The 23,223-nt window shown below is 45.0% G+C and overlaps 1 protein-coding gene across 1 annotated transcript in view; it reads left to right on the forward strand.

Annotated features, from left to right (window-relative positions):
* MAK (male germ cell associated kinase) overlaps positions 1-22,661 on the forward strand; it is a 48,823-nt gene extending 26,162 nt beyond the window's left edge. The window contains exons 8-15 of the mRNA XM_043908840.1: positions 676-843; positions 4,829-5,140; positions 8,511-8,683; positions 10,140-10,288; positions 14,092-14,223; positions 16,028-16,102; positions 16,897-17,016; positions 20,848-22,661. Of these exons, the coding sequence (XP_043764775.1) occupies positions 676-843; positions 4,829-5,140; positions 8,511-8,683; positions 10,140-10,288; positions 14,092-14,223; positions 16,028-16,102; positions 16,897-17,016; positions 20,848-21,002 (1,284 nt within the window). The 3' untranslated portion in view covers positions 21,003-22,661. The remainder of the gene's footprint in view (positions 1-675; positions 844-4,828; positions 5,141-8,510; positions 8,684-10,139; positions 10,289-14,091; positions 14,224-16,027; positions 16,103-16,896; positions 17,017-20,847) is intronic.
* Positions 22,662-23,223: the final 562 nt, after the last annotated feature.

Consider the following 23,223-nt stretch of genomic DNA (forward strand, 5'->3'; position numbering starts at 1 on the left):
AGAATCTTTCCTCCTTGCTCTGTGAACGTCCATTGGAATCAACTTATTAATGCCAAGTGTCCTAGATTTTATATTCTCTTAACCTTTGCTTGTTTACTTTTATATACCTCTGCCACAGATATTTAATTTCTTGAAATGAGGACTTTTCAGTTAACTACTGCACTCAGCTAGACTTCACTTTCTGAGTTATACTTATTTAATAAGTTTAAATATGTATAATTACGCCTTACTTGAGTCTGTGCCTCATAGTTAACGTTAGACAAGTTAACGCAGCTGTTAAAACGCAGTTGTTAAAACAAAACTGTCATTTCCCAGCTATGTGCAGTTTTTGACATTGGAGGCAATGCATTAACATATAATGAGGATCTTTGTAATAGTTATTCTCTTTGTAAATCACTTGTCCTTAGTTGTTCAAACTCGCCTGGGTACCATCATCATTAACATTTTGAAATTTATAAGAGTGCTTTCTCATTTTTCCCCCTAATTCTTAATTCAATGTTCTGTCTATACTGTTTGTAGCACTGAACTAGGTATGTCATTGGATTTCATTTTCACATTTATTTATGAGTCAACATCATACACGAGTGATTTTTATATTATTACTATGTTTTAAACTGATCACTAAAAACGTGTTCTTATTGCTCTCTCTCCCCCACTTATATATTCCTTCAACAGAGTGACTGGCCAGAAGGGTACCAGCTTGCATCCTCTATGAATTTCCGCTTTCCCCAGTGTGTTCCTATAAACCTAAAAACTCTTATTCCCAATGCCAGTAACGAAGCCATTCAGCTTATGACTGAAATGTTGAACTGGGACCCAAAGAAACGACCAACAGCAAGCCAGGTAAGACAAACCTCCTTGGTATAGCTTTCTTTTCCTTCTTTTAATTTGAGGTTTTACTCTATCGGGGGTATCTTTCTTTGCAAAGACAAGACTATTTTTGACCAGAGTTTTACCAAGAGAAGTAAGCCCTAAAACTTAAGGCACCCAGTGCACCTAATGAATTAACCTCCAGGCATGTAAGATTCTTGGAAAAATTGCAAAAAATAGCCACGCCAGTGATTTTCTGTGTTTTGTGGTTCAAATGAGGAACCCTACGGAGGTTGAGGCTGAAAGGAGTCAATCTCTAATGATAAAAATTCAGGCATGGGACGAGCTCATTAGGAAGCAGCTTGTCGTGGGTGGTATGAGAGCGCCCCTTCCGTCAGCCGGCCTCGTGGGATCTGCGCTGCTCTCCTGCGGCTTAGAGGACTCCTGTTCCCTGCAGAGCCGGTCGTCCCTCCGCGGGAAGGAGCCTCATCTCTCTCTCCCATTCCCACAAGAGGGCAGCGTGTGACACCCACGCTTGGCTTCTTTGTGACTTAAACCTTCAACACCTTCGGAGGAATCTTGTCCCATGGTCTTTTAAAAACAGCACAATTTTATCTGCAAATGGCTTAAATTAAAAAGTCATGATGGGCTTCATGGTGTTCTTATTGTTATTTAACTATTCATTAAGTGTTGAAATAAGCCAAATAATAGTTTGGCTTTTCAAACATTTAATTTAGGAAAATATCTTCTAAAGATCAACTGGAAGAACAGCTAGGAAAGAATAACCAAGACAGGCTTGAACGAGAATAAGTAACTTGGGGGATGGTGGTGGGGTAGACGGCTTGCCCTATCAAATATTAAAGTAATCTGTAACGGGACTTCCTGGCAGTCCAGTGGTTAAGATTCTGTGCTTCCACCACTGGAAGGGGTACGGGTTCCATCCCTGGTTGGGGAACTAAGAGTCCTACATGCTTCACGGTGTGGCCAAAAAAATAAATTGTATTTATTACAAGAAAATCATAACCTGTTAAGTGATAGTAATTACAACAGTGAAGATACTGGCATATGTATGTTTAGTCGTGTCCGACTCTTTGTGACCCCCATGGACTGTAGCCCACCAGGCTCCTCTATCCATGGGGTTCTCCCGGCCAGAATACTGGAGTGGGCTGCCGTGCCCTTCTCCAGGGGACCTTCCCAGCCCAGGGGTCGGGCCTGGGTCTCTGGCATTGCAGGCAGATTCTTTGCCATCTGAGCCACCCTAGGACTCATGTCCTTAACAGTAATACTGATATTAATTAATGACAATAACTAATATTTATTGAGCAGGGGCTTTATGTAAAATTTCTGGCAGTCCTCACAAAAACTCTATTAGGTACATGTAATTATCACTGCTTAAAAATAAATAAACTGAGGAACTCAGACATGGCATAATTTGTGCAATGTTGTATAGTCAATAACTGGTTGAAGTGAGATAATGTTAAGTAAGGTAAATGGCAAAAGGCACAGTCACAAAATACTTTAATAGGGTCATTTTCTATTATGAATTCTCATAGTTTAATATATTTTGAGTGGTAATATGAGACTTTTCTATGTTAATTTTTTATAAATATATGTGTATTTACTTTATACAGACTTACAGCTTCTGCAACTGTATCTTACGCCAGTACCTTCACTGTTGTCATTACTATCACTTAACATGTTTTATAATAAATACAATTTACTTATTTTTTTTGCCACACCATATGTATGTATATGAAAGATAATGTAAATGAAAGACTAAAAAGAAATACTGAAAAGAAAAACATGAAAATGTGAGCAGTAATTTTCTCTTTGGTGTTGGCTTTAGAGATAATTTTAATTTCTTCTTGAAAACTTTCTATACATTCCTTATTCTATGCAATCAGTATTCCCTCAACAAACAGGAAAAAATGTTGTTTTTTTTTTAAAGATCCCCTGTTTCTTTAAGGATGGTAGCTGGTATCTTAAAGGGGAAAAGTTACAGATGAAGCCTTGAAATTGCAAAACACACTCTTATAAATGTTCTAGCTCCAAAATGTACATTATTGCCTGAGGAATACGGACATGCTAATTAATGGGACTACTTAATTCATAATTTGCCTCCTGGCTGCCAGGTACTGATGTATTTAAATCGTCTGCAGTGGTCAAGGTCCACCAAGCAGTGTCTGTGTAATTAACCCCTGCATCGGGTGTGGTAGGGGACACAGCAAAGTTTCTAAGGGGAAAACTCAGAATAAAACTTCCCCCCACTTCTGCCAGAACACCTCTTTCTTGTTCACTATTTCAGTGTTGGGCATTTCAGTGGAAGCAGGGAGACATGGTTAAGTTCTAGATGCTGCCTCTGTTCCTTCACACTCTGCTCCTGCACACCTAAGATGCTCACCGGGGGTCAGGGCTCTGCCTCCACATGGCGGGTGGGGACTGGCTTAGAGCAGGAAGTGCAGGAGAATGGGACTTGGTTATCTTAAGGAGCCGCCCTCCACCAGCGCGAGCGCGCGCGCGCACACACACACACACACACACACACACACACCAATAGAACTGGGAACTTCCCTCCCCATCCAGACATGTAATGCTGACAAGGATCTATCCGCACAGCTGAGCTGCGGAGAAACCTTCAGACAGCCTCCAGACCGACTGCCATCAACCTTGGTGGTGTGTCAAGTCACTCAGTCATGTCCGACTCTTTGTGACCCCAGGCTCCCCTGTCCTTCCTCATCTCCCGCAGCTCGCTCAAACTCATGGTGATGCTGTCCAACCGTCTGGTCCTCTGTCGTCCCCTTCTCCTCCTGCCTCCAATCTTTCCCAGCGTCAGGGTCTTTTCCAGTGTCAGCTCTTTGCATCAGGTGGCCAAAGTACTCCTCGGTGTTCCTGACGTTTTTGGCCCAATAATTCTTTGTTGAGGGGATGGGTGGGGGGCGGGATGTCCTGTTCATTGTACGATATTTAGCGCCATTCCTGCAGCATGCCTAGATGCCTAGACACCAGGAGTACTTCCCATCCCCCGAGTTGTAACAATAAAAATATCTCCTAAGGGGCAAAGTCTCCCCAGTCGAGAACCCCTGCTCAAGACTGTCACCCAGTCTTCAGGTCCCCCCACCCAACTTCCACGTAATAGCAGCAGTTTGATGACTGATCCAATCAAGTAGTGACCATTTTTACTAGTATTTTCTTTCTTTTCTTTCTTGTTTTAACTAGTATTTTTATATTCTATCCCCTAAGTAATCTTCTCTTTGCTGGTATATTGTTAAAATAGGCTTTAACATGTATATGTTTGCAATCTTCTTTCTTAGAATTTTTTGTATTGCTAGTCAATATGGAGTTATAGTTAGAACAACTCTGAATTTTAAATGATGTTAGTTTTTCATTTAAAACAAACTATGTAGAAGGCTTTCTTAACTCATTTCTCTTAATGCCTTTATGGGGTCTAAACCATTATCAGTATCTACCATTTTGGTTTGAATTTTTTGTCAAATTCAGCCAATGTTACAAGCTAGATTTTGTTTTCATACAAAGTCTTTAAAAGAACATTTGCTTTGACTGGATGTGAAAATTACTGAATGTGAGTCTTATAGTCTCCTACTAACATGTACTTTTTCATTTTTTAAATGAAATTTAGTTCTCAAATTATTTTTTCCTGGGTATCTTTTTTTTTAAAGATGTTTATTTATTTATTTGACTTTGCTGGGTCTTAGTTTTGGCACACAGGATCTTTAGTTGTGGCATGTGGGATCTAGTTCCCTGACAGGGGATCTAACCCAGGCCCCCTGTATTGGGAGTGCAGAGTCTTAGTCACTGGACCACCAGGGAAGACCTCCCCCCCCCCCCCCCCCCGGGTGTCTTTTTAAAGTCATCACATAAGGGAAAAAGTGGATGCTCTGTAAATCTTTGAAACTTACCCAGACGAGTGATACATGCCTAGCCCAATGCCGGATGATAGTGTATATGCAATAACTTTAGGAGAAACCATTTTTCCTTTGTTTTTGCCATGCTGCTACAGGCTTTGAAACACCCATATTTTCAAGTTGGTCAAGTATTAGGCCCTTCCTCACATCATTTGGAATCGAAACAGCCTTTAAATAAGCTTGTGCAACCACTCGAACCAAAGCCATCTGCAGCAGACCCAGAACCTCAGCCTCTGCCGGACATAAACGACCAGGCTGCCGGACCGCCCCACCTGAAGAACAGCCACCAGCCACTGCGGTCCATCCAGCCGCCGCAGAACGTGAGTGTCCAGCCAGCACCCAAGCAGCACAGTCAGCAGAAAAGGCCGCCAACCCTCTTTCCAAGTATTGTCAAAACCATGCCCACCGTAAGTAGCCCAGTATGACACTTTAGATGTGATATTTAGAGGTTTGGTTCCACTAGGATTTCCTTTCTAGGCATTCTCTCAGTGTTGGGGAAGATGTAAAAGATGTTTGTCTGTTTCGTTTATCAGAACAGACCCAGAACCCAGAACAGTGTCTAAAAGCGAAAGTGTGAGTTGCTCAGTCCTGTCCAACTCTCTGTGACCCCATAGACTGTAGCCCACCAGGCTCTTCTGTCCATGGGATTGTCCAGGCAAGGATACTGGAGTGGGTAGCCATCCCCTTCTCCAGGGGCTTTTCCTGACCCAGGGACCAAACCCGAGTCTCCTGCATTGCAGGCAGATGCTTTACCGTCTGAGCCACCAGGGAAGCTGTCTGACATATGGTAAATTCTCAACAAATATCTGTTGAATGAATAAATAAATAAATGTCCACACTGATTTTGACCCACCCCCAGGGTCCTAAGGAGTCCACGTTATCTTTGGGACAATTCTGACTACTAGAAAGTTCTTCCTCATAGTGAACTAAAATCTGGTTTCAAAAAGAAAAATTTTTTTTTGATGTGGGTCATTTTTTTACTCTTTATTGAATTTGTTACAATATTGTTTCTGTTTTATATTTTGGTTCATCTGGGAGACATGTGGAATCTTAGTTCCCAGACCAGGGATCAAGCCCACAGCCCCTGCATTTGAAGGCAGATTTTTAACCACTGGGCTACCAGGGAAGTCCTTGGTTTCTGTAGTTTTAACAGTGAATCACTCTTCCAGAAAGGCAGCCTTCAGATACTGAAAAGTCACCCTTCCCTTACCTGCCGCTTTCTCCAGGAGAAACACACCCCCAGTTCCCTCCCAGGCTCCGCTGGGACCGGCACTCACTGATGGCTGACTCCCCCGAGCCCCCTTCCCATCCTGCATTCCCCTTCCCCAGAACTAGTGGCAGATAGCAGGTAGGAAATATAAACTGGGTGAATCACCACCGGAGTTCCGGAACGCTGTGTTCGCTCATGCCATCAAGGGTTATCTTTTTTTTTTTCCCCCTTGAAAGGCACATAAAATGGTGACTCGTACCAGGAGGGAAAGAAAGGAAGTTCACATTCATAGCTGCTCAGCGCCTTGCACGATGCAGCCCCAGTGTGCATTCCCAAAGTGACCTGTACCATTCACCACCTTTGTCCTCTAGTGCGCGCTCTCTTTAGTAACTGCCGTTAGAGTCTTTGCCCCCAGCTGGTACCAAACTTACTAATGTAGAGTTCATAAAAATCCACCTGCTACTTTATAAAAGTTATTAATGCTTTCCCTTTTCCAATCTTCTCAGACATAAGACGACTAGATGTTACTGGCATTGTTCAGCAGCACCTAACATACAGTTCAACCGAAATAAGAGTCTCAGACTCAGACAAGGATAATTTTGATTAACTCTGCCCATCTGAGGCTTTGGATCTCCTTGTTCTCCTTAGTCTGGAGGTCATTCTCTCTCAAACACCACCTTTTGTTCATCACCCGTCACTATGGCACCATCAGCTTCAAGCAATGGCATATCCACTCTTTAAGCATCTTCTTGCTTCAAATGCAGCTGAATTTGCTGACCTTGCTTCCAAATTCCCAAATTTCAGTCACCTTGGGGATTTCTCAGTTTACGTGAGCCCCAGAACACCCACGTTAATCTGAATAAAACCGCCTCATTGTCTGCCCCAGCCTAGGTCTTCTTCCTCATTCCTTGCTAACGGAGCCGCCCCTCTGAGACAGCCGGGCGCACACTGTCAAGTCTTGCCTGCCTTCCCTTCTCTGTGTCCCGTAGGATCACACCTGATGACTTAAGACAGAACCTGACCCCTTGTGGCTTAAACCAGGAGGGGTGTTTTTCTCTGACGGCAAGAAGGCGGGTGGTGGGCCAGTCAGGGCTGTGCCCCTTGTAAAGGGCACCAGCCTGCCCTGTCTCCCTTCCCCGCCAGCACGCTCAGCGGGAGGCTCCCGGTCCCACGGATGGCTGCTGCTCCCTGGGGTGGCGCCCGCCGTCCCCGGGGGGAGAGTGAAACACACAGGCACACGCCGCTGGCAGAGCCTGACGCTGGTCCTCCTGGAAGCCCCTCCCAACAGATGTGCACTGCATCTCACTGGCTAGATCGTGGCCCCTGGCTCCGCAGAGCTGCGAGGCAGGCTGGCATTTTTTTAAGATATTTTCCATGGGCAGACTGCTGCCCAGAAGAGAGTCCTAATAAGGAGACAGGAGGGTGCTACTGAGGGGCAGCCAGCAGTGTCTGCCACACTCACCTTGACCTCTGTTCAGAGAGACACCGAGTCCAGACCCTTTATTACTTGTTAACAGAAGCGTGTGCTTTCTCGAGCATTCCAACCACGATGAGTCCGCTGTCCTTGTCACTGCATGCCGCTCTAACTGCAAAGGCCTCCTCTCTGAGGAGCCTGACCTTTCCCAAACGCTGCCTTTATTACATCACTTTTTTAGCTCAAAAACATCCAGTGTTCTCCACGGCCCAGAGGACAGCTGCCACATCTTAGGGATTCATGGAAGGCCTTTCATCACAGAGCACCCGTCTGTCTTTACAGCCTTGTCCTCCAACCAGCACAACACATCCACTCCAGTCAACTCCGCCCACCTTTTCTCCCTGGAACACCCACTGGCACTTCTTTATTGAAAAGACATACTTTATCCATTTCCTCTTCCAAGATGTAGAATAACAACAGCACCAATACCCAACATACCTAACATGGTCACACTTATGTGCAAGAAAGTGAAAGTCACTCAGTCGTGTCCAACTCTTTGTGACCCCATGGACTATACAGTCCATGGAATTCTCCAGGCCAGAATGGTGGAGTGGGTAGCCGTTCCCTTCTCCAGGGGATCTTCCCACCCCAGGGATCGAACCCAGGGCTCCCGCATTGCAGGCGGATCCTTTACCAGCTGAGCCACCAGGGAAGCCCATACGTGCAAGGACCCGTGCTAAAAACATTTAATACATTTTACTATCAAATCCAAAAACACTTAAGTTAGATATAAACGCTGTATCCCCCCCCCCCACCATTTAAGGGGAAGGAAACAAAGGCTTTGAAAAGTTAGGTCATTTGCCCAAAAAGCCACCCAGGGCAGTTTTCTAGATTGCACATCAACGAAGATTCAGCTCTGATCCTAAGCACTCAAGCCTCCCCCAAGCCAGGTTCCCAGAGACCTCTCAGCATCCTATCACACTTTTAACCTGTGCTGTCTCTGTCAGCATCTTAAAACACTGCACCCGTGTGTCTCCTTAACTCTGCGCAAAGCCCCCTGAGGCCGGGGACAGCCAGCGCCGAGTGTGCCAGCCTGCACACAGTAGGCCCTCGGCCCCCGATTAAAGACGGCGATGCCGCTTTCCCACCACAGAAGCCGTGTGGCGTCCTGGGCCACAAAGGCGCCCGGAGGCGCTGGGGCCAGGCCGTGTTCAAGGCTGGAGACGGCTGGGCAGACCTGGAGGACGGTGACTTGGGAGCCTCCCATTCCAAGAAGCCAAGCATGGGCTTATCCAAGGAATCGAGGAGAAAGGAGTCTCCGTTTCGGTAAGGGAGGTCTCGCGTTTTTCTCGGGAATCTATATTTTCAGCCCGCATCAGCTTGACTCTACTCATTAAGCGCAAATGAGTGTAGCTGGTAAAAGGTAAGAAGTAGCTTGCTGGTGTTTTCTTCTCTCAAACCCAGATCTCTGCGCTTCCCGCTGGGGAAGTTTAGACCCCTGACTCTGCACAAGAACGATTCTCAGGATCACTGGCTGAGGGTGTGTAGTGAGGGGTTATCACGTTCAGCGTTGCGTGTGCCCCCATTGCATTACGATCCACCGTTACTGCCTTTCGAAGCCCACAGGCCTCTTTGCAAAAAGCGAAGCACAGTCTGCAGTCACGGTTTCCTCTGCTGGTGGTGTTCAGAGTGGATCGTTTGCTTGCTGCTCTGAATTTTTGCTCGTTTTCTGGACTTTTCCTGAAAGTTCAACATGTCTAGCAGTCTCTCTTTAAATTTTTAATTGGAAGATAATTACTGTACAATATCGTGATGGTTTCTGCCCGACATCAACATGAATACATGTGTCCCCTCCCTCCAGTAGGGCTGTTTCTCATGAAGGGTCTGGCTGTGTCCAGGGCCACCCCAAAGCTGTGGCCAGTGGTTCAGAGAGGGCCAGTCACCTGAGTGTCCATCTCTCAGGGGGTCGAGTGGGTGAGTAGGGGGTGACCCTACTCCACCCTACTCCTCCCGGGGGTGACCGCGGAGGCCTGGGGTCAGACAGGTGACAAGAACAGCCAGTGTGGCCAGGCCTCCGCAGAGGAGCAGGGAGAAGGTGGTGGTGAGGGGCCACATGCAGAGCGACAGGTAGCAAAAAAACCAAAATCACAAATGCCTCCTCTGGCAGCGATGGCCGCTGCTCGGAGAAATGCCCTCCGCGCTGGACAGAGCCAGGCCGGCTCGCCGGAGGCCTGCGTTCCGGCGCCGAACCGGGGCTGGGGACGTGGGTCCCTCCTCCTGGGACCCGGCACGTCTCCGCAAACGCGTTATTTCCCTGCAGGGCATTAGGCTCGCGGAAGTTTTGTCTGGGATCTCTCCTAGCCCTTCTTCCCAACGCAGCCCTCCTTAGCCCAGCCCGAAGTGTGTCCCAACACCCCTCGTGGGGCCGCACCCCCGGAGTAGGCGGGTGGACACCGCTGAGAGTCTCTCCCCTTTCAACTCAACATCTTGAACCCGCAGCTGCGCAGGAGTAGACAAAAAAAGGGAAACACACTGTCCATAGGGCGATTGCCGCTTAGTTCTAAAACCTTTGTGCTGCACGCTGTCCAGGATCGGAAGGATTTCTGTCCGCTGCCGGGTCTCCGCTCAGCCGGAGTTGACACTCAGGGGTGTCTTACCGGCCAAAGGACGCGGGTGGAAACCACTGGCGGGTCTGAAAAGGGGTACAGAGGGTGGGGGAGCGCCTCGCGGCGTCGCCTTGCTCTTCTTCACCCGGTGACATCCCTTCCTGTTGACTTTCGAGGCTTCCAGAGTCGGTGCCCGCGGGCTCTGGCTACTCACCGAGGGAAAACAAGAGCTTCCCTGCCGCTGTGACCCTGAAATCGGACTCGGAACTGTCAACTGCTTCCACTGCCAAACAGTACTATTTGAAACAGTCAAGATACCTTCCGGGTAAGTAGAGACCACGAAATGTCTCCTGGTGACCAAAGCATGTTAGCAGGTCATGCTCCGGCGTCCCTGAGTCTTTGACGAAAGGGCGCCCGTGACCCGCCGTCGCAGCCCTCCGCTGGCCCAGCCTGTCACCAGGCACTGTTCTGGACTTTCTGCCTCTGCGAAATGGGCTCAAGAAACGCCTGGGAGCCGCAAATCAAGATGACGAGAGTGCTCCGGAAAACACCACCCTCCCCACCAAAGCTGTGCCTTCAGTAAAAGCGAAACTTTATTCAGACAATTCTGCACTCCCATTACTAGTGTTTTATTTTATATATATATAAATATATATATATGAGAATTTATATACTGTTCACTAAATAATCTGCTGTGTGCTTTAAAAAGATCATCTAACTGCTAGGTAGGCCACGCTTAGGGGCTCAAAAGGGGTCGGGGGGACTGGTCGCGGGGCCGCTGCCCATATCTGGGTAGAGAGGGCGATGACTTGTTCTGGGACTGAAGTCCTTAGGACCACGGCGAGAGGAGTGGGAATTAAGACCATAAGAGAGGGTGCGCTTTGGAAAGGTGCAAAGGCATCAGTCAGCTTGTCAGTTTTGGTGTTGAAACCATGAGGAGGTTCTGTTCTGACTGCAAGAGCAGGAGTGTAATAAGGTTTTCAGAACACAGATTCCCGGGGGACATTCCCCCCGCCCCCCCACCCCGCCCCGCGTTTTCTTTAAACTGAATCCACCTCACTGAAATAAAATCAGTGATTATGTTACCTACAGAAGTGCGCCCTCTAGTGGTGGGAAAGGCGATTGTAAAATTTTCGGCAGAGGATAGTGTTAGTGGCTCTTTGCGACCCTGTGGACTGTAGCCCACAAAGGCTCCTTTGTCCATGGGATTCTCCAGGCAAGAATACTGGAGCGGGTTGCGATTTCCTTCTCCAGGGGATCTTCCCGAACCCGGGATTGAACCTGGGTCTTCTGCATTGCAGGCAGATTCTTTAGTGTCTGAGCCACCACCCTTTTCCCAGTTCTGCTTGTTTCCTAATGTAGTTTTCAAGTTATTTCAGGGTATCTGAGACCTGTCTGATTGTTTACTTTTTACCCAGAAAGCTCTAACCAATTCTGCTTACTCTGGGTCAGAAGCATGGCTGTAAATTGAAGCCTGAGAAACACTCAAAATTAGAATGAATTGTTTGCAATCTAAACCTGAGCCTTTCTGTACCCTGTTCTGACATATTCTGTCTCAAAGACAGCCCTTCTAGACCTGGGTGAGAATTGAAACTAGAATTGAGCTCAGCTCAGTCACTTGGACAAACATTTATTGAGCACCTACCGTTGAGCCAGCAGAGAACAAATACACAAAGAAGTGATCTTTGACATTTATTTCTGGGCCATAGTTACTCATTGAATATCTTCAGGAATAACAAAGAATATTGCCTTTGGGCCCCTGCCTTTTTTTTTTTTTTTTAACTGTAAAGCTAAGTATTAAGGTCTTATGAAGCATCAACCTTCAGGATCATGGGAGCTCCCGAAAGCTTCCATATAATTTCAGGGCAGCATGACATCATACTGCAAGGATTGGCAGATCTGTGACACACGCCTTCAGGGAGAGAGACGCAAGAGTCACAGTTACTGACCTGCTGCTGACTGTCTGTGTACGGGAGCACGACTCTGAGGTTCTGTCTTGTTACTTGCAGTGGGACTGCAGTCATCAGCTCCCCCTGTAAGCCTCAGGAACTTAATGATCACAAGATGGTTGTTGCAAATAGAGTGTACGGAGGACCTGCTCACCATCTCCGCTACGCCCCCTGGTCTCACTCCCGGTTCCGGCACTTTTGAAACCCGGCTCGAGTGGACCTTCTTGAGTCTCATTATTACATACGGTCCTTCCTTCCACCTGGTGAATCCAGCGTCCTGTGTCATTTCTGTGTGTGCTCCTCCCAACTGTATTTTCACTTTCTTAGCAAGACACGAATTCTGGGATCTGCCGCCCACTCAGGCCATGTCACGTTCCCCCCACCCCCTCCATCCTCGGGATTGGCCCCAAGGTCTTTCCCTTCCAGAAACGCACCTCCCTACCCACTACCCAGTCCCCAGCATGATTCACATTTCAGCTTTAAAGTAGCTTTTAAAAGAGACTGGCTTAGTTGCTTCCGTTTTTTGCCCCCTCGGCACCAGATTCTTCTAAATAATCCCCACACTGCTAATAACTGGCTTCTCTACAGCTGTTGATGTCTCCTTTTTAATCAGAGTAGATGGTAAGAGCCACAAAGGCAGAGACTGGTCTGTTCTGTTCACCACTTTTTCTCCAATGCCCACACACTGCCTGGCATGCAGTAGGTGCTCAATAAATATTTGCTAACTTTTGCTGACTTTTTAATTTCCTTTGAGGGGAGGCATGATAGAGTGATTTCTGCTTCTCTTTAAGAGTGTTTACTTTAAGAAGGTGGTCTAGAAAAGCCTGTAAACTAATACATGTTTTGAAATTCTACATTTTGCCTATTTCCAAGAAAACTGAAATCTTTAAAAAGGCAAAGAATTGAAGCAGTTACCTTCAATAGTATGTATGTACTTTTAAGAACTCGGAGTATTGCAAGGCTAATTGTATTAAAATAACTTAACTATTCAGGGCCCATTCTTTGTTGAACTATAAAAAATGTTCACCTAGAGAGATTTGTAGTTTTTCCCCCTGACCTTATACCTACTTTGTGGGTAAATATTTAAAGATGTTTTTAACCTGAGTAATTGCTACTTGCTGCATCTTCTTTATTGTTGGGTAATTGCTTATTGTAGTTCTATTTGTAGGTATTTTATTAGAAACCAAAATCCATAAGGAGCTACATCCTACAATAAAGGGAAATGATTTACCTGATGGAGTGTTTCCTTAGAGTGTTTCCTTAGAGAACTGATGATAAGTGACCTTGAGGTTCAATTCAGAAACCACCAGGCTTGCTTCTAGCTTTAAAACAAGGGATATTACACGTCTCATAAACGTGAAACCTTGCCAAGGAGCTCAGTTTGTGAAAAGCCAGAGCCCGTATCACCTGGGGAGAGTTTCTGACTCACTACATTAATGGTAGGGAACCTACACATATGACCCAGAGGCTTAGACAGTGTGACGACTCCAGTGTCTCCTAAACTGAACCCAATTTAATTATCAGTGAAAAGACAGCAAGTTCAGGAAGTGTTCAAATCTCTTTAACACATGTTAAGCCAACACCCTCTGACCACTGGGTAATGAAGGCTGATTCCACCTTTCCCAGATTTTGGAAAATCATAAATAAACTGTTGAGATTTTACTGTATCTGACATGCAAATAAGCTTCCCAGATGAATCTTTATGTGTACTTCCCAACTTCTCAGTTCTCCTGGGTTCTTGGCCACATGTCTGTTTTTCCAGCTGAATCCAGCACGTTTTCCCAGCTTGAAACCAACCAAGTGTTCCTCAAGGGTCTGGCACAGAGCGCACACTCAAAATGAGTGAGTGACATGGAAATGTCTTTTGGAAGAAGATTTTTGTGCCATCTCAGTTTTTACAAAACATTTAGCAGGAAATGTCCAATGTTTATTATTATTTGCATGGGAAAAAAAAAACAACACTTACATTTCTAAAAGACACTGTGAGGATTCCAGGTGATTGTGTGATTGTGTTGAGGGTTAGGAAGGTGTCAGGGTCCACATAGTGTTTGCTATCTTACAGCCAAAATTTATTTCCATTCCCCCAAGTTGTTTCTAGTCTTAGTTTGAATGTATATTTTTCCTTCAAGTTTACGATCACACTCTCTAACCTCTGAAATGACTGTTTTGTCCTTCTAAGGTGTAAACCCCAAGAACGTGTCCCTGATTGCCAGTGGGAAGGATGTGAACTCATATGTCTGGAACAGCCAGTTGTTTCCTAAGTCCCTGGGACCCTTGGGGGCAGAGCTTGCTTTCAGAAGGAATAACGCAGGTAAAGCAAGATTGCATCCAAAGTGTGAATTTACGTTGCTCTCCTTCTGCAGATCTTTACTTTAAAATGTACTGTGGCTGCCTTCTTCCAACCAAGATGCCTTGGCGGGGGAGGGGGCACAGGAGGGCTTCCAGCTGGTCCTCAGCAGGAGAGTTTTCAGGAAATCACTTGTAGATCTTAACTTCTCTGTGGGTTCTTTCCTAAAATGGATCTGCCTGAACAGGGGTCTCTTTTTTCCTGTTTTACAAAAGAAAAGACTTGTCACCACTCACTACAATGTGTTCCCCTCTCACACCCATCACTCAAGTGTGAAAATATCTGGGGTGCCAGTCAGAGGGCCAATTTGATGTTTTGGTGTCAATGTTGAGAAAGTGAGTTCCTCTGATGATTGGGGGACAGATTCTTTTTAAGTCAAGTGGTTTCCAGTTCTTAACTTGTAAAAAAAATTAAAGGAGAACCTGAGAAGCTGAATAATTAAAAATCATTCTTAAAACTAATACAATATTGTATTAATTCCATTGTTCTCCAACATTTATGAGATTTCTAGAGATTTCTCGTTGCTTCCCATCTTAAAAAAAAAATTGAAACTGAATTCTGTCTGATTTTAGTAATAAATAATATTTATTTGGGCTTCCCTGGTGGCTTAGTGGTAAAGAATTCATCTGCAGTGCAGAAGATGGGGATTCAGTCCCTGGGTTGGGAAGATCCCCTGGAGGAGAGCATGACCACCCACTCCAGTATTCTTGCCTGGGAAATCCCATGGCCAGAGGAGCCTGGCAGGCTACAGTCCCTGGGATCTTAGAGAGTCAGACACGACTAGCATGCTCTATTTATTTATGGATATATGAACCACTTGTAAAAGGGTCCATCTTTCTCATTAAGAGATGAATTTTTAAAAACATCCAACCTTTCATTTTTAATAATAAAGTTTTATAATATTCACCTTTTTGATTAATTATATACAATGAATCATTCTAACTAAAACAGAGAAAAAGTATTTTAATATACTTATGGTTGGTTATGAGACCCTTTTTAAAGGTTTTAATCTATACATATTTTTGACTGGTTAAAGACTTTTAAATCTAATACTATGTTTGGATAAAATGAGTTAACATGAATAAAAATAAAATTTTAGAAAGAAAAGAGATTCATGTGAAATTTCTACCTGTCACAAAGGACTGTGGTCACGAATTTCTTAAGTCAGTATTGGTGAGGGTAAGATCACTATGGTATTTAGATTCCATTGGTTGTATTTAAGAGAGAGATGTAATAGTTTATTTTTAAATGTCTATAATCACACTATGCCAGAAGGTACATCCTTGGGCATTGCTAAGACTTATGATGAAACATTTTAGATAGCAGCTGAAAGTGAGTTCTTTCTTAAAAAGGAGATGTAGGTGGTATTGGATCAAGAGGGTGAGGGTCACTGTAGCAGCTGAGGAGGTCTGAGCGACGTCACACACTCTGGATACCTCACAAGCTTTCTCCACGCTTTGAAGACTCAGCCCACCCAACAGAGCCGAGGTGTCCGACACTGCAGCTCTGCGCTTTGCTTCCTTTTCTCTCAGTTACTTAAAAATAGGATTCACCCAACCAACTGGTTGGATACAAACAACAGCCCCACAGCTTTGAGCCTCAGGGGAATAGATGATCGACAGCAAATGAAAGCTGTGACTGCACAGAAAACATATTCTTTTAAGGTTTCTTTCTGGATCTTATCGCTAATCATGGAATCCATTTCTTCCTCTGCTTTTCCTGTAACATTCTCCTTCTTGTTCATTCTTTCTTTCTGTCTTCTCTTTAGAAGAAAGCATAATCAAACCCATTGAAAAGCTATCATGCAATGAAAGCGTCCCTGAAAAATTAGAGGACCCACAAGGTAATTTCTGGGCACGGTAGATGAGTAGAGTGTGTCCTTCGAATCTCCTGTCCAATGTGCCTCTCCACATCTATCCCAAACGTGGTCGTTAAGAGGCCCCTGTGATGGCCAAAGGCACCTGCTTCCAGGGGTCAGATCAGGACTAGGAGAGACGGGAGCGTCCACACTGCGAGCAGCCTCTTTCTTCAGTCGTTGGGATTCTAAGAGTAATTTGCTCTCAAACAAGCTCTACACTTGTCTTCTGAAATTATGACAATTTATAGAAATCAAGCAAATCTGCTGCAAATAACTGAAAGAGTATTTTCACTGATGGTGGTGGAGGGTGGTAACAGCTGACACGCGTTGGACAGCAGATCCTGTGCCAAGTGCTCGGATCCACCTCGCTCAGTCCGTACAACAATCCCTATGAGAACAGGTGCACTCGCCAGGGTGATTTTATGAGATGATGAAGCGCCCAGAGGGATGGGGGCTTCCCGGAAGGAAACCCACCCTCAGGTCACGAACTGGAGTCACACAAACCTGGGGGCGTTCAGGGTGACCTTTTGGGTTCCCGTTCGATCTCGGTCACTTACTGTGAGAACTCAGCCAGGTCAGGTGTGGGTAACATGCCTCTATGGGGTTGCTATGCGGACTGAATGGGAGTGAGTACCTCTACGCTCGTAGTGCCTCGCATGAAATATAGAAGATGCCCTCCAAGTAGAATTTAGCGTTAGTAGTGGTTGTAATCGAAGTTACTCTCCGGTGCTTTAAAACTATTCACCTTTTGACTCTGAAACTTTATGATACGTCACTAGGAAATCTTGGAAGTTATGCTCCTTACAATCAGGCAGGATATATTCCTTCCTTTCTCAAAAAAGAAGTGGGGTCAGCTGGCCAGAGGATACACTTCGCACCGCTTGGTGCGACAGCTTCAGGTAAGAACAACTTCAGATCACAGTTTTTGAGAATTCTGATGAGAACGGCATGTCCAAAGACTGTAGTCACTTTTCCTGAGTGAAGACCTTTAAATTAGTCTCATCTATTAACTACAGTTCTAATAGCTTTTGGCAAAATGTCCCGTTTTCCTTCCAAAGATGTGGTTTGATGAGTATAATGACAGGAGCCACTTACACAAGGATGCTGCCACTGAATTGTCCCAACGACCTCATCAGGTCGACCTTTTACAGATGAGGAAGCGGGCATTGTGAGCAGCTCACTGAGGGTCACTCAGCTCGTAAGCGGCGTAGCTGGGACTGAGCCTGTCCGTCCAAGTCCCGAGAGAGGGCTGTGCTGCATGAGGAGATGTGAGAGGGTGAATCTCTCAGAGCTCCCTGCCTGGTACCGGGCGCTGAGCAAAAAAAACCGTGACAGATGCTGAGGCTTGGCCGCCTGTCAGGTAACGGGCGGCTCTTCTGCAGGTCCGCCTTAAGACTTTAGAAATAAATCGCAGGATTCTCACCGGCACTTGCCTTGCAATCTAGTAGGTGGTGAAGTCTCCTTCCCCACCCTCCGATGTAAGGAGGAGTTAGGTCACGCCTCTGCAGTGGTGTGGCGTGCAACAGCCGCATGCAGGGGGACACTATGAGGTGAGGATTCTGAACTTGGGTTGACCCGATCTGACCATGAATGTTGTCTAAATTATTTCAATCTAAAATAGATATCCTGCCTGATTAAAGCACCTAAAATAAACACCGAGGCAGATAACTTCAAGTTTGATAAGGTACCAAGTTACAGTTTAATTTAAAAGTTGACTTCAGAAGTCTTCTCCCAGCCAGGATCTTATATTAGAAATCCTGGTTAGAGTCACCAGTCTTTAAAGTTCACACGCTTGGAGTTAAAAGTGTAAAAACCACTGGACTCTCGCATTTTATGTCTTACCACAGTAGAAGTGCTTCATCAGTACTGTTACCTTATCTGTGAAAAGAAATGCTTCAGGGTCTCTCTGCTGAAACAAAATAGATAAGTAAACATTTTATACAGCAATACTTTTTTAAAGCCTGAAATATATTAGGCCAGCCTTATCATGAGTCATTAGCCACGACTTGCTAGCACTTTTTAATATGAAAACAGAAAATCATAATGTCTCAAAGTTATTCTGAGTACCTGAGAAAGTAAAAGTGAGTATTTTTGAATATATTATAAGAGATTGGAGGCCTTTATACATTAATTATTCTGTCAGATTAGCATGCATATTCCTGGTTTCATTTTTTTAAGTAAAATGCTCTCTCATAACTTTTCATCTCTTCCATTTACTCTGCTTATCAGATTTTCCTACAGATCATGCTAGGAGGAAAGGTAAAAAAAAGAAGTAAATATTAACCATTCTCAAGTGGTCAGTGCAAATCCTTAGGAAACACTGTTCTGTAAGAGATGTGTCTTCCAGCCCTCCCACTGGTGTGACAGTTACCCACAAGAGAATAAAACCAGGTCATTACCGTATTTGCTCGACTATTTCCCGTCTCTCGGCCTCCCTCTCTGCTCTGGTCCTCATCCTTGAGTTTGGAGCAGAAACGTCAGATAAGCTGCCTCCTCCCTCGCCAGGTCGTCTCTCATCCCGAACCCCCTTGTGCCTCCCGGTCCCCTGCTCTGACAGCCGCAGGGACTTGGAGCAGGGACCCGGTTCAGACACCGTCTGCCCCGAGGCGCACTAACCCACTGAATTCTCCCAGCGCCTCTGCGGCAGAAGGCGCCGTCGTGAGCTCCACAGCACAGAGGTTTTCTGTCTTGCTAAAAGTTATGGATCACCGTCTTAACTGTAGGCAAACACCTTTTCCTTTGGCCAACAAGGAACTCCTTGTTTTCGGCAAGGGGCTAAACGGCCCTGAGAGGAGACATGCAGGCTTTAAAGCGTCCGCGGGCGCTCAGCTCCGCCCTGGGGGTGGTGCAGGGTGGGCACCAGGTTCGTCACCCCCGGGGGGGCTGGAGCCCCAAAACAGTTACTTCTCAGGAAGGACTCCTGCCTCACCGGCAAGATGATTCCCTTTTGAAAGGTTTTACGAATACTGGCCTGAACAGAGTCTCCTTCAAATGCATCTGGGACTTGACTTAGACTGTCACGATGAGGAAAGAAAGCTGCTCTGGGTGTTACTCCCCGGGCCCTCGCTTCTCACCCACTGGTAACTTAGGAATGGGTTTCCTTTCCTCTTCTCTGAGCTCCCGGGGGCCGCCTCCCAAGTGCCCTCTCCGCCAGCCTGTGGTACCATTCTGTTCAGCCGGGGTCTTCAGATGTGAGGGCACTAATTTATCATACTGATGCTGGTCTGTATCCCAGGGGGTTATAACCAAAGGGCGATTCTAGAAAACATGGCGCACTTATCTGGCCCTTCTAGACGCTGTCCCTGTCTTTGTTAGGGAGCTTTGTGTTGCCTCTGAGAACTTTAAACCCAGTACGCGTGGGATGAAATGACCTGTTAAAACCAAGAAAGAGCTCCTGGCCTCCTTGTCCCGACCAAACCACCAACCCCCCGGCTGACCGTCACCAGGATGGCGCCTCACTGAAGGCTTCGTTCCCTCTCAGCCAAGGTTAGCAGCACGTCAGGACCCACCTGCCCCCATGAGCTCCTCCTACACTCCCGATTCTACAGTAAAAATGTAAGAAAAAACCGGGAAAAGCATGCAAATGAACAGAGCAGAGCTAGTATTAAGTGCACAGAACGGTTAGTCATTTCAGAATGGATTCCTACAGAGGATAATCCAAGAAGGATACTGACCACATCATGTCAAAAAGTATTTAAATCCCAAACAGAAAGATGGACCATCAAGTGAGAACAGCTGGACACCTGGCTGCCAGTTCGAAGCAAGGAAGGGGCAGAGGAGGGACTGAGAAGTTCTCTAGAAAATGATTTTACTGCTTTGTCATTTGAGATGCTCAAGCAATCAGAGCTTAGAAATGGTTCAGGTAACAAATGTCTAACACAGTAAAATGTTTCACAAAGTCTTCATCTGCCAAATCTAAGTATGAATAACACGAGCCTCGTAATGAAAGGTTTGGGGTCCAAAGATGGCTCACCATTCAAAGGGAGTCTGTTGTCATCCATCAATTTCCCAATAAAACATTTTAAGTTTGTTGACTCTAAAAACCACATTTTCAGGTTTAAAGAGGAACCTACAATGGGACCGCAGGAAGTCAGACTTTACAGGACAATTCTGAATGCATTTTCTGTAGTGAAGCTGTGTTCAGGTGTCATTTAGATGTAACCACAGTGTGATATAAATAGTTGCTAACACTGTGGGAAAGACTTCGGGCAAGAGGAGAAGGGGGCAACAGAGGATGAGATGGTTGATTGGCATCAATGATGCAACGGACATTTGAGCAAACTCAGGGAAGACAGTGAAGGACATGGGAGCCCGGCATGCTCCCTGGGGATGCCGTTCACGGGGTCGCAAAGAGTCAGACACGACTTAGCGACTGATCAACAACCGTGTGGGTATTGTCCATTGAACTGAAACCAAGGAGGGGCTCTTGGTCACCCAAGATGGTATTGCCTATCTAAATACGACGGGTGCTTCAGTGAGCAAAACATGGAAGAGCGGCGGTGTCAGAACTATAAACCAGAAATCATGGCTCTGAAGCTGCTGAAAATGCTAATTGGCGTCAGCACAGCTCTACACTAGAATTTTTGGTGTTTATATATGCACACATACAAAAAACTTCAGAGAACACCGAATTAATCTTTTAAATTCAGATTTCCCCCCATGAAATGAACTGCTTTATTTTGCATGGTCATCTGAATAAAATTCTAATTTCTGGTTGTGCTTTCTTTCAGAATATTCCTGGAGCCCCAAAGCTGGTCGGGGGCAGTTTTCAGGACCTACTTACCATCCTACAGCCAAGAACCTAAACATTGTGACCCACGCACAGCCAGTGCCCTCCGTGCACGGGAGGACAGACTGGGTGGCCAAGTATGGAGGCCGCCGGTAGGAGTCTAGTGTGAAGCCCCACGGCGCCCCGCCACCGAGTCCACGCAAGTCCCCCGACCCTGGGAAATGTCTACAGATGTCTATTTCTACTGTGTTCTGAAAGAAATATATAATAGTGGGTACCCTGAAGAGCAAAAATCATCTATTTTATTTCTTTCCTAGAAATGAAATGCATTTTCTTAGCATCATTGCCCACAGTGCTGATAATACGGGTAGGACTCTACAAAGTATTGAATAAACTTTATTTGCCAAAGTATCAAGTATTTGATCTACAAATTAGTAGATACTAAATACTCTAAGAAGCTTTTTTTTTAAAAAGAAAAATGCCTCCAGAAATTAAGTGTTTAGAGTGTTTTATATTTGCCCCAACTAATACTTCATCGTTTGGCCTCAAAGATTTGTTTTTTACAGCAATTACGTAGATGGCTGTGGGCTGTCCATTACAGTTCTTTGTGGCCAAGGTTCTACTCTACCATTTGGCAAAGGTAATTTATAAAAGATGGTAATTCATCATTTTCCTATTTTGGAATGAGATAATTTTGGATGCAATGATAATTCCAACCTAGAGCAGGGTGTCTTTCTTAGAAATACTTCTTTAACAAAGATTTCAAAATTACGTCACCTGATTATATCAGAGAGAGAGTCTCCTGTTTGATTTTGACCAATACAACCGCTGTGATTTAATGGTGATGTATCAAACCCAATGCTTGATGATTTCCAGCTTGATCAAGTCAAGGTTCTGTCATCTTCACATCAAGCGTGTTCATCACTTTCAAAACGCATTGTTTCAGCATCCCCACCAGACACACAGAACGCCAGCTTGTCCTCCAAAGCAAATTCTTGCTGCTGCTGCTGCAGACAGATCACTGACTCAGCTCTGAACGTTACACTTGCTCTGACGAGCAAATGCATTCGGTTGCTATAGCGGTGATCTCACTTACGACATGTTTTCTTAGTTTTATTTTTAAATTGTTATTTAAAATTGACATTTTGAACTTAGAACTGGTCTATTTAAGCCTGTCATTTTACACGGATGTTCTTTTTAAAGAATAATGTTATCAAACTGCTGATATCTTATGCATTTTATGACTTTACAACAAATGCAACTGGTATCATCTTGTGGACATTATATAAAGGCACATTATATTAAGAATATGGTATTTTTGTACAGAAGATTCAGCTCACCTTGTTGAAAAATGTTAAAATCTAAAGAGTAATTTATATTAATATTAGTGATAATGGCACATATATATTTGTAGTTTTAATGTCTCGAAGCTAAAATATTCTTTTGTGTTGCTGGGAAACTTTTAAACTGTGAATAGATATTAAAATTGATATGGTTAACTAGTCTGTTTTCTTTACATTTTTAAACCTTGTACTCATACTCTGAGGCCTGTTTTTGTTGTTAATGTCAACTTTTTTTCTTTAAACCAGTTGCGGGTTTATGAAGCGTCTAATCAGAAAGTAGAGTCTCCATATCCTCCTTCATCTCCCCCTCCTCAGTTCTCCCTACTATGAATATCTTGCCTAAGTGTGGTATATTTGCTACAACTGACGAACCAACATTGATTCCCTGTCGGTAAAGCCCACAGTTTACATCAGGGTTCAGGTTTTCGTGCTGTACATTCTGTGGGTTTGGACAACATGTCTAATGACACGTAACCACCAAAGTTGTACAGTATCTTACAAAACAGTTTCACTTCCCCAGAAATCCCTTGTTCCACCCATTCCTTCCTCCCTGCAAACCTCTGGCAACCACTGATCTTTGTATTATCTCCACAGTTTTTCTTTTTCCACAATGTCATGCAGTTGGAATTACGTACCATGTAGCCTTTTCAGATTGGCTTCTCTTGCTTCGTAATATCCATTTAAACCCCCTCGCTGTCTTCTCCTGGCTTGGTATCTCATTTCTGTTTATCACTGAATGGTGTTCCCTTGTCTATATGCCCCTTGTATTACGGTTTATCCATTCACCAGCTGAAGGACATTTGCTTGTTTCCAGAGTTTGGGCAATGATGACTAAAGCTGCTATAAACATTCATGGACACGTTTTTGTGTGGATGTCAGTTTTCACGTCACCTGATTCACTGCTGGATCATATGGTGGGAGCATGTCTGATTTTGTAAGAATAAGACTGTCTTCCACAGCGACTCTACCCTTTTGCATCCCCACCAGCAGCGCATGGGAACTTCTGTTGCTCCACATCCTCACCAGCACCTGGT

This window comes from Cervus elaphus, chromosome 7 (genome assembly GCF_910594005.1).
Source record: "Cervus elaphus chromosome 7, mCerEla1.1, whole genome shotgun sequence".
NCBI lineage: Eukaryota > Metazoa > Chordata > Mammalia > Artiodactyla > Cervidae > Cervus > Cervus elaphus.